This window comes from Aptenodytes forsteri, unplaced genomic scaffold, assembly GCF_000699145.1.
Source record: "Aptenodytes forsteri isolate BGI_AS27 unplaced genomic scaffold, ASM69914v1 Scaffold3, whole genome shotgun sequence".
NCBI lineage: Eukaryota > Metazoa > Chordata > Aves > Sphenisciformes > Spheniscidae > Aptenodytes > Aptenodytes forsteri.
In genome coordinates, this window is record NW_008795283.1 from 1,843,166 (window position 1) to 1,862,892 (window position 19,727).

Here is a 19,727-nt window from a genome sequence, read left to right on the forward strand (position 1 = left end):
GCACGTCTTACAATAGCAGCAGCTTCCCAGCATAACTTGCTGCTTGTCACCTCTGAGGATTAAAAGGTTTTGGACAACACCTAGAAAATAGTATTTCAGGCTCCCATGTAGTGAGGCCTGACCTGCAAAAGTGAAGTACGAAGGCTCCCAAGGCGAGTGGGGATGAGGAGATGTGAGGTGCAGTGCCTGTCTTCTGTCCCTGGTTTTGGGAGACTGTGCTATGAGATCCCACTTGGCTGTGGGTCCCACCTTCTGTGGTTACCCCTACTCTCCTGCTGAAGCTTCACAGCCTTTTGAAGCAGCCTGGGCAGATTAGGTCAACTGTCATCAAACCTCAGAGAAGCGCTCTGGGGCATGTTTCAATTTAACCTGGAGGCTTACACACAGGAGAGAAACATCCAAGGACCTCAGATCCCAACCAAAGACAGACACATGACTCTGGGAGCAGGAAAGTCCCCTTCCCTCTCCTATGGCACTGCGTAGGTAACAGAACAGTATGTGAAAGAGGTAAGTTCTGGAAATAAAGATTCAATAAGAAACCACCACAAGACACTGGAGCAAAAGTTATCTATTTTATTACAAACCCAAAATCAAACAGATGCCTTTCAGTCTAACAAACAGAAAAAAAAATAAAAAAAAACCCACCACAAGACACTGGAGCAAAAGTTATCTATTTTATTACAAACCCAAAATCAAACAGATGCCTTTCAGTCTAACAAACAATGCCATAGGCAGAAATGTGCTGGGGCAGGGTAAGTTCAGTATAAACTCAGGCCATGGAAAGCGGTGCCTTCATACGGATAAATCCCACCGTAATGCAGTTCCCTCCAACACACCTATGCCTTTGGAGGATCAGCAAAAAAGGAAAGACTATTTTATTACAAACCCAAAATCAAACAGATGCCTTTCAGTCTAACAAACAATGCCATAGGCAGAAATGTGCTGGGGCAGGGTAAGTTCAGTATAAACTCAGGCCATGGAAAGCGGTGCCTTCATACGGATAAATCCCACCGTAATGCAGTTCCCTCCAACACACCTATGCCTTTGGAGGATCAGCAAAAAAGGAAAGATTTTTGCTTCTGGCAGGAAGAGCAGATGACTTGCATTGTGGAGCCCTGGTTCTCTTCTCTGTCCCAGCTGTTTTCAGCTGTCATTCAAAGTAGAGCTGGAGAGGCCCAGGAGGACTTGAAGGATGAGGAGAGACATGCCCAGGGTCTGCTTCCAGGCACAACGCTGACACTCCCCATGCCCCAGCTTCAGTAGGATGCTACTGATGCAAGGCAGAGCCAAAGAATGCTTACCACCACGAGATAAGGACGTTTGGCCTGGCAGCCAGGTGGACTGGCCAGTTATCCGGCAATAAAAGCAACAAGGGAAGAGGGGAGCTGAGGCACTGCTCTCTTCTGATGAGTACAGACTGTTTGGACAACTCATAGGATGGGTTATATGAATCAAGACCAGCACCGTCTGCATGATCTTCCAACACACAAACCCAGAACAAGTAACCCAACCTCTATCCAGATGTTACACAATCATGCTGATTGGGTCTTGCATGCCAATGTACAAGTGTTGCCAGAAGCTGGTCAGAGGCCCGTGCAAACCCAGCAAGTCAGGATGCGGGGACTTGGACTTGTCTCGTGAAAGTAAAGGGGAAAGCACTATAATGCTTGGACCCCAATCCATCCATAAAGTCAGCTCTAGCGTAGCAACATGAATACGCACACCAATACCAAAGCTAACCTCAACAGCTACGCCTTGTTTGGCTTCCTTGAAGAACTGACCCAATTTTAATTGCAAACTACATGTGAATGCAGGGCTTTTGGAGGGGAAGGACACAAGGATGAGAAAAACGACGTCTGCAGAAGGATTTATGTGACAGGCAGGAGCATTGGCTGGCTGGTTTACTGACATTTCCAGAAGAAAAGAGGCAGTGACTTTTAGCAGCTCTGCACTCCCCCCGCAACCTTGTGAGGCATTGCCCGGCCCCAGTGGCTGGCCGACAGAACTATAGGCATCCAAGTGGCTGCTTTTGCTGGATGCAACTATACATTAAAAAAAAAAACAACAAACCCACAACCAAACACCAACCCAGCAGCCAGAGCTTTTAATTGCTAAAACTAGCATATTAAAAAAGGAGAGGGTTTCTTTTATACAGCTGGATTAATTCTTTAGTCCTACAATAGGATTAATGAGTGACCGGGACATTTCTAACTATACACTAAACCAAATCATTTCAACACACAAAAGATGTGCCCTGGACATTTAAAAAGAGAAGATGCAATCAAGAAGACGGGAGCTTGCAGGCCAGAAAAGCACATACATTGTATGTGAGAAACCATGAAGATCCACCAGGCAGGATCTGCTCTTGCTAAAGAGACTTCTTTATATTATGGTGGTGTGATGTATACTTCAGAGATTACCAGAGGTGTTTTCAATGATGCCAAATGCTTTACTTAGCTCCAATCTACTTCCCAGAGGAAGAGTTATTACTAGTCTTAAACAGTTATTTATAGAAAGATTTTTTGGTTTGTTTTTTCTTTTTTTAAACTTTCCATTTTGTCAACAAGGCACTAACTTACTGCATCAGGACACTCCTGCTGTGATGTGTTTATCTCATGCTATCATCATGATGACATGCCACAGAGTCATGTCAGATGGCAACACAGGTGCTGTGTTGCAACATCTTTTACCAAAGCAACAAAGCCTCAAGGGACAAGCCCAGTCTCTACAGTAACGCAATGCTGTTACAAGCAATTGTTGGTGTGATGTCATATTAGCGTGGCATGTCATCATCTCTGACTACAGGTTCTTGGTCCAGAGACGCGTGGCACAAGGATCACGAGGTCTGAAGTGGGAGGCTGCTCAGAACATTTCCTATGAACAGGCAAGTGCTGCCAGTGGTTGGAAATGCACAAAGGAAAACACTGTGTGTCCCATCACACTCTGCCCGAACCTAGGATTGCTGATACGGGTGTCCCTGCCCTACCGCTGACTTTACAGTTATATCTGAGATTAAGAAACAAGCCTGGAAAAACTGCTGGTAGTTGAAACAGCCCCTGTGGCCTCCAAGAGACCAGGCTCCTCAATCCAAGTCTTCACCGTTACTGTAATGTGACACTGGAGTGCGATAGCACAGGAGGTACTAATAACAGCAAATCGGGTGAAGTGGATACTCTAAGCTAGGCAGGCACACCCCTGTGCAGGAGAGGAGCTTGAGATTCACAACCACCAAAGACAAGAATAGTCATTGCAGACAGACCTTCACCAGCAAGCATGGCCCAAGCTGTAGTGTTGAAACATGAGTAAAGCAGACTCTTGGGGACCAGCAGCATGGCTGTGTCTTTCTGCACTGACAAGTATGTTCTTTGCTCTTCAGCAAAGCAACAGGCAGGCTAATGCTGCTTTTAGCAGGCTTCTCAGTATTTTTATTGTTGTACAGCATATAGATGAACACTTTGTCAGAGAGGAAGATGCAAGACTTCACTCCACCAACTCTACTAGGCCTACTGCTCCCACATCCTTCCTACAGCGTTAGATTTCCGAGGCATGGCACATCTTTGCTAAGCACGTCTTCTGAGCCTGGATAGTAATGCATTTGCAATTCATTTCTGCCCAACTTGCAACAGGTGCAGAAATTACTTTTGTGTGTCCTTAATACAACCCTTTTCTATCCTTACTTTAAGCAGCTTTGCAGTGCAGCAATACTTAGGTGAAATCTGTGCTCCCTCAAAAGCCCAATTGCCTGTGAGTTGCACAGGGCTTTACAGTAAGAAAAGAAGGGGTTCAGCTGCTCCCAAGAAGCATTTGGTATCTGGGGCACTGTGTGCACATCTGCAAGCACAGGTCATGCTGATATACTTGCTCCTTTTTGCACGGGGGTGTTAAGGTTTGCAACTGAATGATGGTTTGGTGGCAGAAATGAATGCATTACTGTAATCCATTAAATGTAAAGTGTCCCTCTAACCCTAACAACCTTCAAAAGCAAACGGAGGAACAGAACAGTGACTCCAACCCCTGTACAAGACAACTGTACAATTTACATATATATTTATATACAGTATATAAAATTCTCTTTCTTTGAGTCACAGTGAACTCAATTTTACGTCATCAGTAGCTGTTCCAATTTTAAAAAGTCACAATCCTGCTTCCTCCCACTCTCCAAAGTATTAGATAATGGCATTGAAAAGCAATTAAGAACAAACCCAAACCAATTATTAAAAAGTGCAAACGTTCTGGGTGCCACTTCTGCTACGTTGGATGTTGCTGATGCTGCATGCTTCCTCACAAGCAGCAAGGTGTCTGTCCATCTGTTGCTAGATCTTTCTTTCCTTTGGGTCGGCTCCTGCCTTCCCTTCCTGTCTTCTGCTGCTACACCAGGCGACCTACTGAAAGGGTGGGGTGGGAAAGGATGAAAAAAAACAAAACAGAAGCAGAGAAAATGAGGAAAAAAGGCAAATTAAAACCAAAAGAGCACCTGACTGATAAAGATACAGTACAGCCTCTGCTGCAGCCACGGCCCCAGAAGGCTGAGATCCCAGAGTAAGCTGTGAGGCTGAAAACAATCAGGAGCTAATGAGACAGCCTTGCTGAAAAAAGCATTGAATGAGTCACATGGAGCCCTAGGGACCGACGTATTTTTAAACATAAACCACTACCTTTCCTCTCCATCCCCCTCCTTGGAAATGGGCATGCAGTCTGGGCAAACAACTGGTCCAGCATCTCTCCCTCTGCTCTTCCACCTGCCATGGCTGATGTGGAAGCCCGCTGCTGCCAGGCTGCCCTGCCACCATCTCCCCCGTGAGCCGCAGCCAGCTGTCTCCTTGCCTAGCAGGCAAGCAGGTCTCCAAGGAGGCAGGCATGCAGGGCGAGGGCAAGTCACCTCTCCCCACCTCTGCAACAGCACAATGCAGCAGTCTCCCTGCTCAGTGGTTCTTAGAGAGCTTGCCTGCACCAGGCGCTCTGAAGCCTACCAAGTTACTGAATCGGCGGCAAGGATACAGTGTACTTGGAGCTGGGGGTCCCAGGACCCTGCTGGGCTATTAGTGTTCCAGTGGATGATGCAAGGCTGCTGCTTAGTGAGCCAGATGGGCACGCACACCCCTGCACTCATTTCTTCAGAAAGCTTTTGTTAAGCCCCTCATCAAAGGTTCTTAAAGAATCAAAGCTCTTACAAGATCAGAGAGAGAGCTCTGTGGATTAATTACAGGTGAAAACATAGTGAAGAGAAGGCAGAGGTATGGATTTGGTTTTCAGAAAGGAGAAAGATTATTAGACAGGCCTCACTGCAATTGGTGCTAGTCGACATGCCCTGCCACGGGGGGTGAATATTGTCAAATGCAAAATTATTCCAGATAGTCATATTTGAAATTGACTGCACAGCTCTGCAAAAGGCGCTCACAGTGCTCAATGACCAGCTCATAAAAACAGCAGACTGACTTCAATGTCTATACATGCAACGCAGTGCAGGAGTGGGGAGCAGGGATGACCTGTCCTACACTAAGCACTCTGAGTGACTAGGAAGGAGGTTGAAGTCACAGTACACAATTTTTTGAATGCCTCCACTCAGCTTTTAGCAGCAGACAAAAATCAAATACATGATCAGAACTGAGGACACACCAGGAAACATCACTACATAAATGTATAAGGCTTAGCTGATCTTTATCTTCAGTTCTCTGTTCAGCCCATCTCATCAGGACCAGAGAAGGTACCCAGAAAGGTAAGGAGAATAGCAAGAGGTATGGGAAGACTTCTGTCACTAAGCAAATACATAGCCTATATCTTTTCAACACAGAAAGGAGTCTAACCAGACATATATTGGAGGGCTATAGAACAAGTGGCAGGAGAAAGATAGGCAGGGGAGCACTGCTCACTGTTTCTCACAATCCAAAATGAGGAGCACCCAATGAAACCATGAGAGTGTTCATCCCATAGCTGCTGTATCCTATTCTAATTCCTTAGCAACGTACTGTCTGCCCCAGCTGAAGAGACAGTGCTGGACTTCGAGATGATGCAGCTGAGCTGCATGTTATTATATTCACACCTCCTATGAACAACTTTGGTTTCCAGCTGTTTCTATATTGATATTTGTGAACATAGGAGAGCAGGGGAGAATGAATTTTGGGACACGTGGTTATCACAGAAAAAAAGGAAACATTTTGACAAGATACTCACTGAAAGGGTTAAGGTCTTGCCTTTTTCCATTGGGGAAACTGCTCAGGCTACCTGTAAAATCCAAGAACCATATTAAAGGCAATAAATGCCGTGGCATGACAAAGGAGTCTCCCCACTGTCTGCTGCCGGAGGGCAGGTTCAAAGGAGCTCCTGAGCGTGCACACAGCAAGTCCTGCCAGCACTCCTTAAGATTCACATGCAAGAATCAGACTAATGTGCTTGAGATGAGAGAGGTTAAATACCTGGTGCTGTAGTATCTGAACATCATGAAATCCAGAGGTCAAGAAGCAACAATTACAAGGTTAAACTAAACTGTGGAAGGAGGAAGAAGAAGAAAGGAAGGATGCAAGTAGTGTCATGAAGTTTCCCAAAACTGTTTTTGCTAAGAGCAAGCAAAATAACATCACGTTATAGAGGGCAGCGAGAACAGTGAAGATGTAAGCAATGCAGATAGCCCAAGTTTACTAAATCTTTAGCTTGGACCAAACAATCAAACAGGTGCCTAAAATCAAAGACCTGAACTCATACCTGGCAGAAGGGCAGGGACAGACTGCAGAGCTGTGACTGCATCATGAGGCACACGCACCCTACTCATGGAGCTCATGACAAGGGCTCTCACCTCAACAATAAATCTGTTCCTACCATGTGCTGGGTACAAACAGCTCAGGGATTACAGGAGTTCTCAAAAGCATGTTACATTTCCTGCTAGCTGCTTGGTCTGATTTCAGATGAGGGATTATAGCTGGAAACGGGAACTCCTGCTCCCAGCCAGAAGCAGTAAGCCTGCTGCCACCCTCCACTCCGGCCCAGCCTAAGACATCTTTGATTTGTGCGTGCATCTGACCTGATTGCACAGCTTGCTTTGCACATTAAGTACTTTGCACACTCACAGCTAAAGCAAACTTAGCTCTGTGCAAGAGCAAGATAAGCAGAAGTTCAGAGAGCAGGGGCGAGACTGGGGAACCCCCGGGGGATGGTAGGCTAGGCTGCAAGACAGAAGCGGAACCACTGGGAAAGAAAAGAGAGAGGGAAAGAAAGGTGGCAGTGGCTGAGTTTGAAATGGGTTGCAAAGCACAACCTGTTGGTTGCAGAGATCCTTAGTAAGAGAAACTGTATAGACATGGTAAGTTATTTCAAGGCCCCCAAACGCCGGCCTCGTATCGGCCATCTGCCCTGGTGAGATCAGAGGAACCGTTGTTGTTCACTTATTTCTGTGTATAAAAAGCAGAGGGCTGTTGCCAAGAGGCAGATTCCTCCAGAGCTAATTGGGACTCTCCCGGGGGCCTGGCAGTAAAAAACCAGGGCCTTTACGAGCCGCGGCATCCTCCGGCCGGCTGGAGCCGCGGAGGCCCGGCCGCTCCCGGGGCCGGGCCCCTGGAGGGCGCTGCTGGGCCGCGCACGGCCCGGCCCCGGCCGGCTGCCTGGGTAAGGGAGAAGGCATCCGAAAAAAAACACCTTTTGCACCCGATGCAGCTAAGACCACTGTGCATTGCTGCGAATGAGGCCTATTTGTCTTCGGAAAGAGGCGAGGAGCTCCAGGTAAAGTGATACAAAAGGCAGGGAGCATCCCTGAAATGGGAGGGATGCTCCAGGCTGGGCAAACCTGTCCAGCAGCCTGGTAGGGCTCTGTGCTTTCCATGGGTCTGGCCCCACGCATCCGTGCTGAGAAACTACCCTGAAGCTCATCACCTGTCACTCCAAAGGCAGAGAGTATTGCCTTCAGCCAGCTGCCTTCAATGTAAATACAGGCCAGCCACATGTACCTACAGAAGACAAAACCCCACCAAAACAACACTGCACCGAGCATGAAGTTGACATGAAAGAGAGGAAGGAATATGGCAGATGGTGACAGCGGGTTACTAACATATACCTGGGAAGCCCTTGGGTATTACAGGGTAACATCCCATCATTCAGTAAGCTTTACAATGCAGAGTATTGCTCAGCCTCACAAGTACACTATTTTGGGTAACAATTCTAGCCACACTGGATTAGGCCAGGTGACTTTCAAAAGGAAAAGCCCCAAGGAAACCCCAGCAACTTTTTATAGGTAGAAACGATTCCTCGGACTTACTGAGCAAAGCTCTCACCTTTGATGGGGGAGGGACACGCTACCACAAGCCTTATCTTGGGTCCTCAACACAATACTGATGTCCTGATTCATACTAACCATCAGTAACTTTCCTCAAGATCAAAGGCGACAAACTACAGCATCTCTACTGAGATCTAAAGGGGGATATCTGAACAAGGCAAACAAAAACAAGCACTGAACCAGTGGAGCTCGTTTACATTCTAATCTAATTGTAATTAGAGGTACTCTGAATTTCCTTTTTATTAACTCGGTCATTACCTGGTTACAGTTTTCTCATAGCCTCTCAGACTGTTGTCAGCTTTCTACCATCATTGGTCTGGAGGCCTTTCCCAGGTGACTGCTCCTTGCTACCTGCTCCCACACAGCTGCTTGCACAGCAGTGATATAGAGCATCCTCATTCCCAGAAGCCTCCCAAGCATGCAGAGAATCAGTTACTTCTGCAGATACCAACAAGAGGGGTCCCAAACATCACTGAATTAAATCTGCTGTTTAGATTGTCCATTATTTTTCTTCCTTTCTGTAGTATTTGCTCAGCTCCAGTAGAAAGTGACATGCTGTTTAATTACACACACACACACCCTTTTTAATTAAGACATTTTGATCCTGTTTCTGGACTGTGGTCTTGGTAGCTGGCTGTTGGCACAGACAGTGGCTGGGTTCCACCCCAGAAGTCCTCATGGCCTGTGAAGCATGCCCAACACCTACCATCTGACAAGCTCTTGGATGGCAAAGCAATCACAGGATCTGAACTGGCAGAAGGAAACTTCCCGTCAGCTGGCGGAGGGACATTACTTCACTGCTTAATTCCTTTGCTCCTCTTTGGGCATGCACAAAATGCTGACTTTATCTTGGATATAGAGGTAAAGAATATAGAGGTAAAACTCAACTCCAGAATTTTGCAGCCAGCACAACGAGCATAAGCCTTGCTCAGATCTACAGTCCTCCTCTCCAAGATCACAGGACTCCTATTAATCTCAGGTCCAGTAACTTTCCAGCAAAGCTTTACAGTGTGTGTCTATCTCCCCTCAAGGACCCTGCCTTTTGACTAAAGCATGGAGCTAAATTTGTTCTTTGATCACAGATGATTCCCCCCTTAACTCAGGCTGCGCAGACTGCACTGATGAATGCTAACTTTTAACAGGCTGTAAAAATCAGTCTGTTTTCCTTCCACAATTCCTCAAACAGACAATCCTAGATCAAATGATGGCAAAGACTGTTTCTGGCGTACTCTGAGCTACAAGCCCTCTCTGCCTGTTCTGCCTCAGTTTAAGAAACCATTTGCAGGCTTCTGCAAGCCCTCAAAGGCTGGCTTTTTGTGGCTACTCCATTCTGAGATCCAGGAATGGTATTTTTCCATCTGAGTTGCCCCTGATAGAAACACATCTGGTTTAAGCAGAGGGGCAAAAGCGGTGCAAAGTGGCCACCAGACCTAGCAGATTTCCCAGCAGCTTTCTGGGTCATCATAAGGATGGAAAAGCAGAAAGGTTGCTGATGGATTGGACAGCTATTTTCCTCACTGAAGAATGACTGGCTGGCAGCACCCACATATTAGGTTACCACAGGCATCAAGAACCTGCTGAGGAGGGGAAGACAGACAGAACTATGCATCTTGGACAGACTTGATCCTAAGCTGGAAAGAGCTCAGATTCAGGTTTGTTCTTATGAATATCCCAGCTGAATCCTCCCACTTATTTATTTAGAATATCTAGTGCCCAAGAGGCATATAACAGTGCTGATTTATCTATGCCCCGTGCTTCCTTCAAGCAACATTATTTCCATGTTTGGATGGAACTGACCACAAAAAAAAAAAACCCAAAGCAAAACACTGACAAAAATGCAGAAGCCTTAACATTTGTTTTCCTCAGCATCCCAAACCCTACAAAATTTGTATTAAGTTTTATTTTCAAAATCATTACAAGTGTTCAGTTTGCCTAGCAGGAGGTACACTCACCTGGAATGATGACCCATGTCATTTTACTCCTTATGCTGCTGGATACCCAACCAGGATTTGGAACATCTGAGGCAAGTTCATTTGTAATGAAGTACATCAAGGGGAAATTATGACTTTCCTTGCCTCCCTCCAACCCTTCCTCATCCAATCCAGACCAGAAAAACCTTTCCAGCAAAGCTTTTGTTGAAACAGAAACACTTCCATGAAAAGTTTTGGTTTCATCTGATTGCCAGTTTACAACTGAAAGTACATCATCAAAAAGGTTCCCAACTAGCTCTTGGGAACCCTGGCTTGGACCCACAGTGACCTCAGCCCCTGCAGATGTTTGGAGGCCATGGTACGGAGAAAGAAACAGAGCAAATACATGGACTAGTTGACTGATTGCATGCACCCACGATCAGGATAAGGGAAAGTTGGAGAAGGGGTAAGCTACCAGTTATTTCTTAATTCAGAAGCTCTTGTGAATAGAAAGCAGAGCACACGTGTCACTACCACCTCACAAATTCATGACTTCTTAAAAAAGATCCATCACAAACTTGCTTACTGCACCTCTAGAGTACTCTCCCTCAGTTCTTTCCTACATGTTAGTGCACTGCCCCCTCTACTGCTTTTTAGCCCTCACCATCCTTTAGCCCCCCTTGGTCCTCCTTCCACATAACTTACCCATTTATCTTTGATCCTCAAGGCCTTATCAGGCCTTTAGTAGGTATGTAGAGCTGTATGATAAAACAAGGTCAGAGCCCCTTTTTGCAGACAATCCTGTCCTCATACAACGGAAGAAACCATGAAAGGTCAAGGATGTGTTCTCAGCAAATAGTTGGGCAATCAGGTACTCACAACAATGTCTCACTGCTTTCTGTCCCCTTCACACGGGCTCAAAGATTCACATTTTCTTCCTTCTCTCCTTTCCCCCCCCGCCCCTTCCATAAACTCAATTTTGAACAGTCGGTTGGCCAAGGCAGCAGATTCCAGAGAGTCTTATTCCAGGCCAAATAGCAATAAAACTCACTTAGCATATTCATCTTATTGGGAAGGTAATAAAATTAAGGAACAGGGTTGCTATTTTGGTATGTCATTCCTCAGTAAGGTACCGATGACTAAGAAAAAACCTTCCACTGAGCTAGGGAAGCTGAATACTTCTCACAGCTGATGAGTAATGCAACAGGCTTATTATGATAACTAAGATGTTTGCAAAGCACCTACAAAAGGCAACTTCCCAACACCCAAATGCACCGACTCTCTTCCCACTCGTGCTAAACCTGAGGGAAGAACTAAGTAAAGGTTAAGCCTGGGGAAAGAAAGCTACCCACCCTTCCCAACTGGCACGACGGTTGTAACAAGAGCTGTCCGCGCAGCCAAAACACCTGCACAGGAAATTAGTCCCCTGGAATCCCCGTTTGCTTTCTCCTGCCAAGCGAGTCTGCCCACAGTCAAGAATGACTGATAATTATTGAATTTGGGTTTCAATTCATAAAATTTCCAAAAAAGTCAATTTGGTCCAGGTCCCAACAGAACATGAGGTGAAGATGAAAGAGGAAGAAAAGGAAGGAGGGTGCATTGGTTGCTCAGGCACTACACAGAAAGGAAAATATGTTATTCACATGCCCTATTTCTCCCCCAATCTTTAAGTGCAATTTAACTCTGAAAAAGGGCAACAGCACAGCCCTGCACTTTCTCTCTGCGTTGCGCTCTCTGCGTCATCCACTTTCCTTGCATGCTAGATTTAGCAATGAAAATAAATACTATTTCTGTTAGTCAACAGGGTCTCTGGAAAAGGACTGGGTCTGTGCTGGCTCATACATCATCCAACCTACATGGTTGAGACAACAGGATATTGTTAGCAGTGTACTACTCAGAAGGGACCTGATCTGAACTACAGTTTCCAAGGACTTCCATAGTACAAGCAGGGTCCTGGGCAAGGCTCATCTTTTTGCCCTGTTTCTGTACAGCGCTTAGCACTGTGATATATACTGTGATAAGGGATAAGACAGAGACAACACAAATAATAAACTACATTTGCATGGCAGGGTATTAATCCCACTCATTTTCTCACACAAACTGTGGCACTTTTGAATCACCTGGGAGAAAACGATTCCTGCGTTTGCTGTAACTCTGTGTCAAGTCTTTTATTCTCGTGCAATGGGGAAGGAAAGGCACTCACCTCCTTCCTTGCTGACTCCCAAGCACCCCTTCAGCTCCTGAAGCGAGATTGACTTGTCCTTGTTGAGGTCACAGTAGTCAGTGAAACGTCGGGCACATTTCTTGGGCTTGGCTTTCTTCTTCACATAACGCTTGAAAGGTTTCAGCTCCCGCTTGTTGATGTCATTGCTGCTGTTGTTGTCCAGCTGGCTGAAGTACCAGTGTACCACTCGCTCCTCCAGCGTGTGGCTGGGGTCTGGCTCAGAGAACCTGGAGCAGAGGAAGCACAGGCCCCCAACAAGTGGGTGCTCTCACCAACACTGTCAAGCACACGCTGAGGAGCCAGAGCTGCTCACCGAGTCAGACATGCACTATGCCATATTTAAAGCAGGCAAAATACGCAGGTCTTACAATCTCCTCCTTTTAGCTGGGCTCTTTTGAGAGAGATGAACTTTTTCTAAAAATGTCCTTTAGCATTAACAAGCGGTGCCAAGAGATTCCTGGAGACTGATACCTTCAGTAGCTCTGTTTCTCCTCACACCAGTTGCTGAAACTCTGCCTAATCCCAGAAGGATCCCCTTTAGAGGGCAAGGGTCCTTTTGACCCTTGGGCTCCCATTCAAGTTACCAGCAAGAGAGCCGTGAGTGTCAGCTGTCATGGTAGTTTCTGTGATAGCAACATCTAGACTTCAGAAAGGGAACAAATTCATTTAATGCAAGACATATTCATTATTTGAAAATGTCCTTGGCAAGATGCAACATTCTTGCTGTATCTATTTATATGATCTGAACTCCTGTGCTGTATTTTCAGCATATTTAATGCTTTTCACATGGTTGATTTATACACAAGAATTCCACAGCAGAGAAGCACCACAAATCCATTAAAGCAATACTACGAAACTGGCAACTTCAGTTTGCTTCATTTCTTACTCATTGTGATATTACAAGTTTGACGTTATTTGGCTCACATTTTCTTTCTGTGGACAACAACAAACAATATCAGAGAGGAGGAGAAGAGGAGCAGGAGGAAAAGCAACAGCTGAAGATGCACGAATAGAGAATGCTGCCATTCAACATCAAGCCATCACTGAACAGGCACTGTTATGTCATACCATTTAAGTGGTGTCTGGTGCTCTGCAGCAGCAGTGGGAAAGGGGCTATTCCTCAGTGATACAAAGAACTAGGGAAGAAACTCTTTCTAAAGAAGAATTCTTTAAAAATTGCACTAAGCTAGTCCGCCTTTTCTCCATGTAATGAGTGTGCCAACAGAGAAAGCTGAAATGATGCTGAAATGAGGCTGAGACTTGATCCTTTCTCCTCCCAGGAAAAAAGCATTTCAGTGCATGGAAATTAGTGGATAGGTAGTCAGACACACTACACTGGCACTGGTTGCTCTGACTTATTCCAGGACACACTTCCAGCTGCTGCCTAATTCCTTCCCCAGCAGTGAGAGAGGGACAGTTGCATGCTGCAGGCAGCCAGATTCTGGTGTGAGTTTGGGGCATTCTAGCTGATGGGGAAATATGAACCCAGGTACCTTATAAAATGCACTTTAAGACTGTCACCAACCTTGTTTCAGAAACTGGTAGGATATATTTTTAAATGGTCACTGAAAATTTCTTTGTTGGGAACTAGAAGGGAGAAAATTCTTTTGACCTTCCGGTATGACCAGTTTTGCCTCTAAAATGCAGCTACAGAGCCTGAAAAATAAAAACCCCACACTACCACCATGGTAATTTAAATCACTAGTGAAGGGGAGTCTACACTTGCAGAAAGCAAGCACTGGAGCTTAGGTGGAGAACAGAGATCCCATTAACCTTCTCTGATAGCTTTTACAAATGAGGATATGATTTAGAAAGGTAGCCCCTATCCAGAGACATCTGGATCCTCGAAACAAGTAAACACATACAGTAAGGAGAGGCAGATAAACTGCACATTTTTCCCAAGGTTTTACTTGAAACTATCTCCTTCATTATTTAATTCTTAGCTGAGAAGGCAGCCTGGCATTCAGTCACAGTGTCTGGTCAATGTACAGTAGGATAAACACTGGGGGGGAGGAAGAAGAGGTTGGGAATAAGTTTGGCTTAGTTTTGGGAGCCAAAATACAAGGCAAGCCCCTGGAGCCACCTATGGACAAGCAAAAATTGCAAAAATCTCCCCAGGAAGCTAAGGGAGTGCCCAGATTTTTCAGAGCCTTGAAACTGTATGTGAAGATCAGGATGACAGGAGAGAATAAAAACACATCCTGTAGCTTGTTTCTACGACATTTATGAACACAGTCATTGGCCTCTCTCCCTTTTGGAAATGAGCTGGCTATCATTTGAAGACTAGCGTGTTTCCAGCAGCCACAGGGAATTTCTGTATTACAAGGAACAATATTCTGCTTTTGCTGAGATAGAGGAATAAAACCTGAGCTTTTGCATGTGAGATTCCCCTTGTCCACACCTTGGCCCGCCCTTTGTTTCCTGAAGGCCCACAACTGGAGTGGCAGAAATGGAGAAAATAGCAGAGCATCTTCGAACCAACAGCAGAAAGGCAACAGGAACACAAGCTTATCTCTACCTGCTGAAGAGACGCTCAGAAGCACGACTTAGAAGTGCCTCTTTTTCAGAGGCACACCAAGGAGGAGCTCTTATGAGTTACCAAGAGAGGCAATATAGCTCTCTTCAGCACTTCCATAAAGAAAATCAGGGAAATCCACAGGCTAATACAAATACATTGACTCATGAGGTGATGATACATCAATTTTTGCCATTACAAACATGCTGAGAGCTCATGCTGAAAACTGCAGCATGCTAATGGAGCTAAAGAGAGTTAGTTTAGCTGCTGTGATTGTAGGAAGAAGGAAGATATAGCCATTTCTGAGTTTTTACCACTTCCTGTTGGCTGGTTTAGCGGGACTGCAGTTCCTGAGTTGGTTGCCTGCCCTTTCTGATGATCATCCAGAATCCCAGCACAGGAAGGATCCACATCATCTCAGTGCAGCCATATCTCCCTGGCTCATGAAATTACATGATACACTAAAGAAGGCTGAGGTTACAACACCGTATCTAACTGTCTTGACTTTGACACCTGCCCATGCAAGACACTTCTGCACCATCCATGAAACACGAATTGATGCAACTTCACAGCACTGCTAAGCCACCTAGCTTTGATGATGTGCCATAACAACAACCATACCTGCCGGGTCAGCTGAAATAAATCTGGGGGCTCTAATTGTCCTGCAAGCACAGACTTTGCAGGAGTATTCCAGGGGAATTTCCCTCTATTAACTCTCCATTGCTGTTGCAAGAGAAATAAATCAGCCCTGAGATGCAAACTTCATTTGTTGGGCTGCCTCTACTCATTCAGACCATAAAGGAATCAGAAAAATCAAGAGAGAACAAAGCTGTCCTGCACATTCTCAACTCCCAGCAAAACATCATCTCTTGCTCTAACACCAGTCACAAAAATCCACTGAATTCCAGTCTCAATCCAGTGCTGTAGCAGCTTTGTAAGACCTAGTAGAGACAGACATTACCAAAATGCAGACAGCCTTCTCAGTCTTCTCGTGTTAACTACATTACAGCTGTACTTACTTTTCTTCCTAATTGTTCCTTTTTAGCATTCTATGGCAAAACAATCAATCCTAAAGAATGAGTGCTGGGGAAGCAGAGACCTCTGTGCAAGCTGATTTTCCAAATCTAACCTGCTATTGCTGGATTGCTTCCGTACATGAGCCAGCAAGTTTAGCTCCATTATGCAGCATAAGCCCATCCACAGTCCAACAATGAAGAGAAGCATGGTCTGTCATTAACAGCCTAGAACAGGGAACCTGCTCTCTCAGCTTTCTTACTATTTGTTGGCATCAAGTACATAGTCTTCTCTAAGTAGGCTTTTGTTCCTCCTCCTGTATAATGTGCTATCAGCTCCCTCATAGGAGGAGAATACTTAGGTGGCTTATGCTTGGAGATATGTGGGTTAAAGTACTGTTACCTTTAACAATACTATTTTCCAGTTCAGACACACTTCCACAGAACACCTTCATATCACCTGGTGTAACTGGGGTACAGGCAGAAAGCAAAGAGGCTATGAAAAAACATGGGCATGCACTTTTTGCAGCTGCACTGAATTCTGGAGCACAGAGAGAAGAATATGTCAAAATATCAAATAGACAGCTTGATTATGGCACTTTGCATGCAGTCTGTAATGCTTTCCAACCCTTGAGGCCCCTTGCAAGAAAGCAGGAGTTAACTCAGTGGGAAGGAGCAGGGAAGAAGGGGAGGTATATAGGGTGAAGTATACAAGAGCAGCAAGTGTCAGACATTACTCACATACTGAACCATATACAGTGTGCAATCACATTAGCCTCCATAGAACTGTGCTGCCAAAGTGTAATACGCCCCACTAAATTTTACTGAGTAAACTGAAGTGCATTCCTACCAAAGCTGATCCTTTACCCCCTGAACACTTGCAGCCCCACTGCATCCCACTGCACAGGCTGCATGGACCCACAGTACTGTTGCAGTGACAGAAAATCCTAATACAAAATGCTGCTTTGAGAGAAAGGAAGGTTGCGATCTCTGAAGTACCCACCAGATGACTACCTGTTTGAAGACCTTTAGAAAACCTATTATTTTGTAATACAAACTTTACGTTGCAACAGTATCAGCTGAGGCAGGAGGGGGAAAGGGGAGTAAGACCAGCCTAACATCACCTAACTCAGGACTGCAAACAGAGACTATAAACCAGAGGGAGCTATTCCAGGATGAAAGAACACTGATGGACAAGAAGCTGCTAGCAGAAGCAAGAGTAGAAAAAAAAAATTAGTACAGCTTCCCCTCCTAACACACACCGTATGTTTGTGGTCAGGATGTCTACAGGACTTAAAGTTGTAAGTTTCTATGACTTGAAAATATTTTGCAAGGATGTATACCTTCCTTGGTGCCATCGCTAAACGAAGGATGGATGAGAACAAAGCTAAAGAAATGACAGGACTGACCCTGCCAGTCAACGCCTATGGCAGCATTCATAATGTCCACCAAGGTGCCTGGGGGAGTGGTGGAAAGCGGTACGAGTTTAACAAGCTGAGGTAAAATTCAGAATTGTTCTTACTCTGCTTCCACTTCTTACTCTCCTTTTGTTGTTCTTTGCAGTTGTCTATTCTAAAGTTAAAAGCTGTAACAGTGGAACATGGCTTGAATAAAAGAGGATTACTCTAATGGAATTGCAAAAGGATCGTGTATTTGTTTTACTATTCTCCCTTTCCTGTAGCCAAAGAATCAAGAAGCCAACAAAAAACTAAGCTGTGTTCAGACTAAACAAAAGGGTATTACACAGTCCAAATTCATTATGGGGAATGCATAATTCCTCTACAGTTAAAACTTAAGTTATCTTCCTATTACAGGTCCAGTTTCTTCCTCTCCCCTGGCTAAGTTGTATATGAAACATTATTCTGAACACAACTTTTCTGAAGATTGTGGGATAAATCATTTAGAAGGTTTAAGAATCACCTCCCTTTACTCCTCATTGACTGTTCAAAGATCCTCCTCCTACATGAACTCTCCCGTATCTTTAATTAGGCTAGAATTTCCATAGGAGCACAAAGAGAAGTTGATATCCAACTTCAATTGAAATGCAATAGGAGTTGGGCATTAACTTCCTTGCACTGTTTGAAAGTGTCAATCTTTATTATAACATGGCTCGGCTTCAGGACACCCTGGAGATGTGCTGAGCTGTGCTTGCCTGCTTCAAACTGCTCAACTAGAGCATGAAAGGGAACCTCGGGGGCAATTTTCTGAAGTACTTTTTAGGGCTATTACATGGGGAATAATTGGCAACTTAAAATGAAGGGACACAGCTGCTGTGTTACATGGTAAGGGTGGCTGTTGTAAGCTGCCCTTTTAATCCAAAATTCCACAGGGCATTAATATTTTTGCTGATACTGTAGCAAGTCATAGTGCACACATTTTGGCAACTAAAATTCATTTCTGAATTGGTAGGGACCAAAGAGAGTTTCTCAGATGAGGGAAACCCAGGCCGGGACCCCCTTTGGTCTATTTTAGTTTAGGCCCTGTGTGATATGAATATGTCCGAATTAGATAGACTAAAATGTACTAAAGCAAAGTCTAATTTTAAAAAGTGCTGCTTCTATTATATAGGATTTATACGTGAACAATTTCAACCATGCGTCTTTTCAAAAAGGATACCAAACACTGGTTAATAAACCAATTTCCTACAAGTGCTCCCTTAATTACTTTGAAAACATACAGTAACAAGATGTGCCTTGGAGTTATTACATAAACTTAAAATGAAGAATGAATTTTACCAGAGATTTTCTGTTTCAAAAGTCTAAATGAAGTCTACTTGGCTATTTTGCTGTAATATAAACCAGGGCCATGAGGAAGGGAAGTTCTCTTCTCATTTACATTATTGTAAAGCAAGAGTAACTCAATTAAAGTCAATAGCTTTGAACTTGCTTAAACAAGACAAGACCTATAAGGGATTACAAGGTTGTTTTAAGCATGCCCAATAAAAAAAAAAAAGTCTTATCGGGTTTTACTTACATGGCCTGCAGCAATCCAAGTTGTACAGCCTCACTTTGCTGCTACTAGATTGTTTTTGTGTGTGCCAAGTATAAAGCGTGCAGTTTAGCACAGCTCTATGTAGTATTTTAAATGCAGATCTCTATCATTTCTCCCCATGTTCCTCCTTCCCCCCCAAAAAAAAAAAAGCTAATACGGACATTAATTGCAAAGCCAGATAGCTTTGTAGCATAAATAGGTAAAGTCTTCAAGATGAAGACACTCAGCAAATGCAAGAAGTGATCCACTCCGCATATCCACATTCAGACTGAAGGCCGCAGGGTCATCTAATCCGATTTCCTGTATACCATACTCACAGAATGTGAATCAAATTACTCTTAGGACCATAACTCGGGTTTGACTAAAGCAAGTCTTTCTGAAAGGCGTCAGGCCTAAGATGAAAGCCTTAGAGAGAGGGAATCTGTCACCTCCCTCATGACTTCATTCTGCCTTAGAATTGCCCTCGCTTTAAAGAAATTTTGATCACAAGTTTGTTTATATTCAGCTAATCATGCTCTTCCCTGCTAGACTAAAGAGCCTGCAGAGCTTTTGTCCCTATGGAAATACTCAGATTATACGAAATCATCTTTCAACTTTTTTTTTTTTTTTTAATACCCTAAGGAAGGCTGAGCTCCTTAAGACTCTCAACTGTTAGGCTTTTTCAGCCCTTGACACTTTGGAAAGGCACTTCTCTGCGTTTGGTCCCATATTTTAATGTTGATACTACAGATGCATATTGTAGCCAGTATCATCTCTCTGCTGCCACGGAGAAACAGGAATACTCCGCCCCCCCCCCCCCCCATTACTCTTTCCT

General features: G+C 44.6%; 1 protein-coding gene across 1 annotated transcript in view; it reads right to left on the reverse strand.

Annotated features, from left to right (window-relative positions):
* Window positions 1–941: 941 nt before the first annotated feature.
* SMOC1 (SPARC related modular calcium binding 1) overlaps window positions 942–19,727 on the reverse strand; it is a 114,793-nt gene continuing 96,007 nt past the window's right edge. Inside the window, 3 exon segments of the mRNA XM_019472077.1 lie at window positions 942–4,385; window positions 6,172–6,222; window positions 12,374–12,621. Coding sequence (XP_019327622.1) covers window positions 4,369–4,385; window positions 6,172–6,222; window positions 12,374–12,621 — 316 coding nt within the window. The 3' untranslated portion in view covers window positions 942–4,368.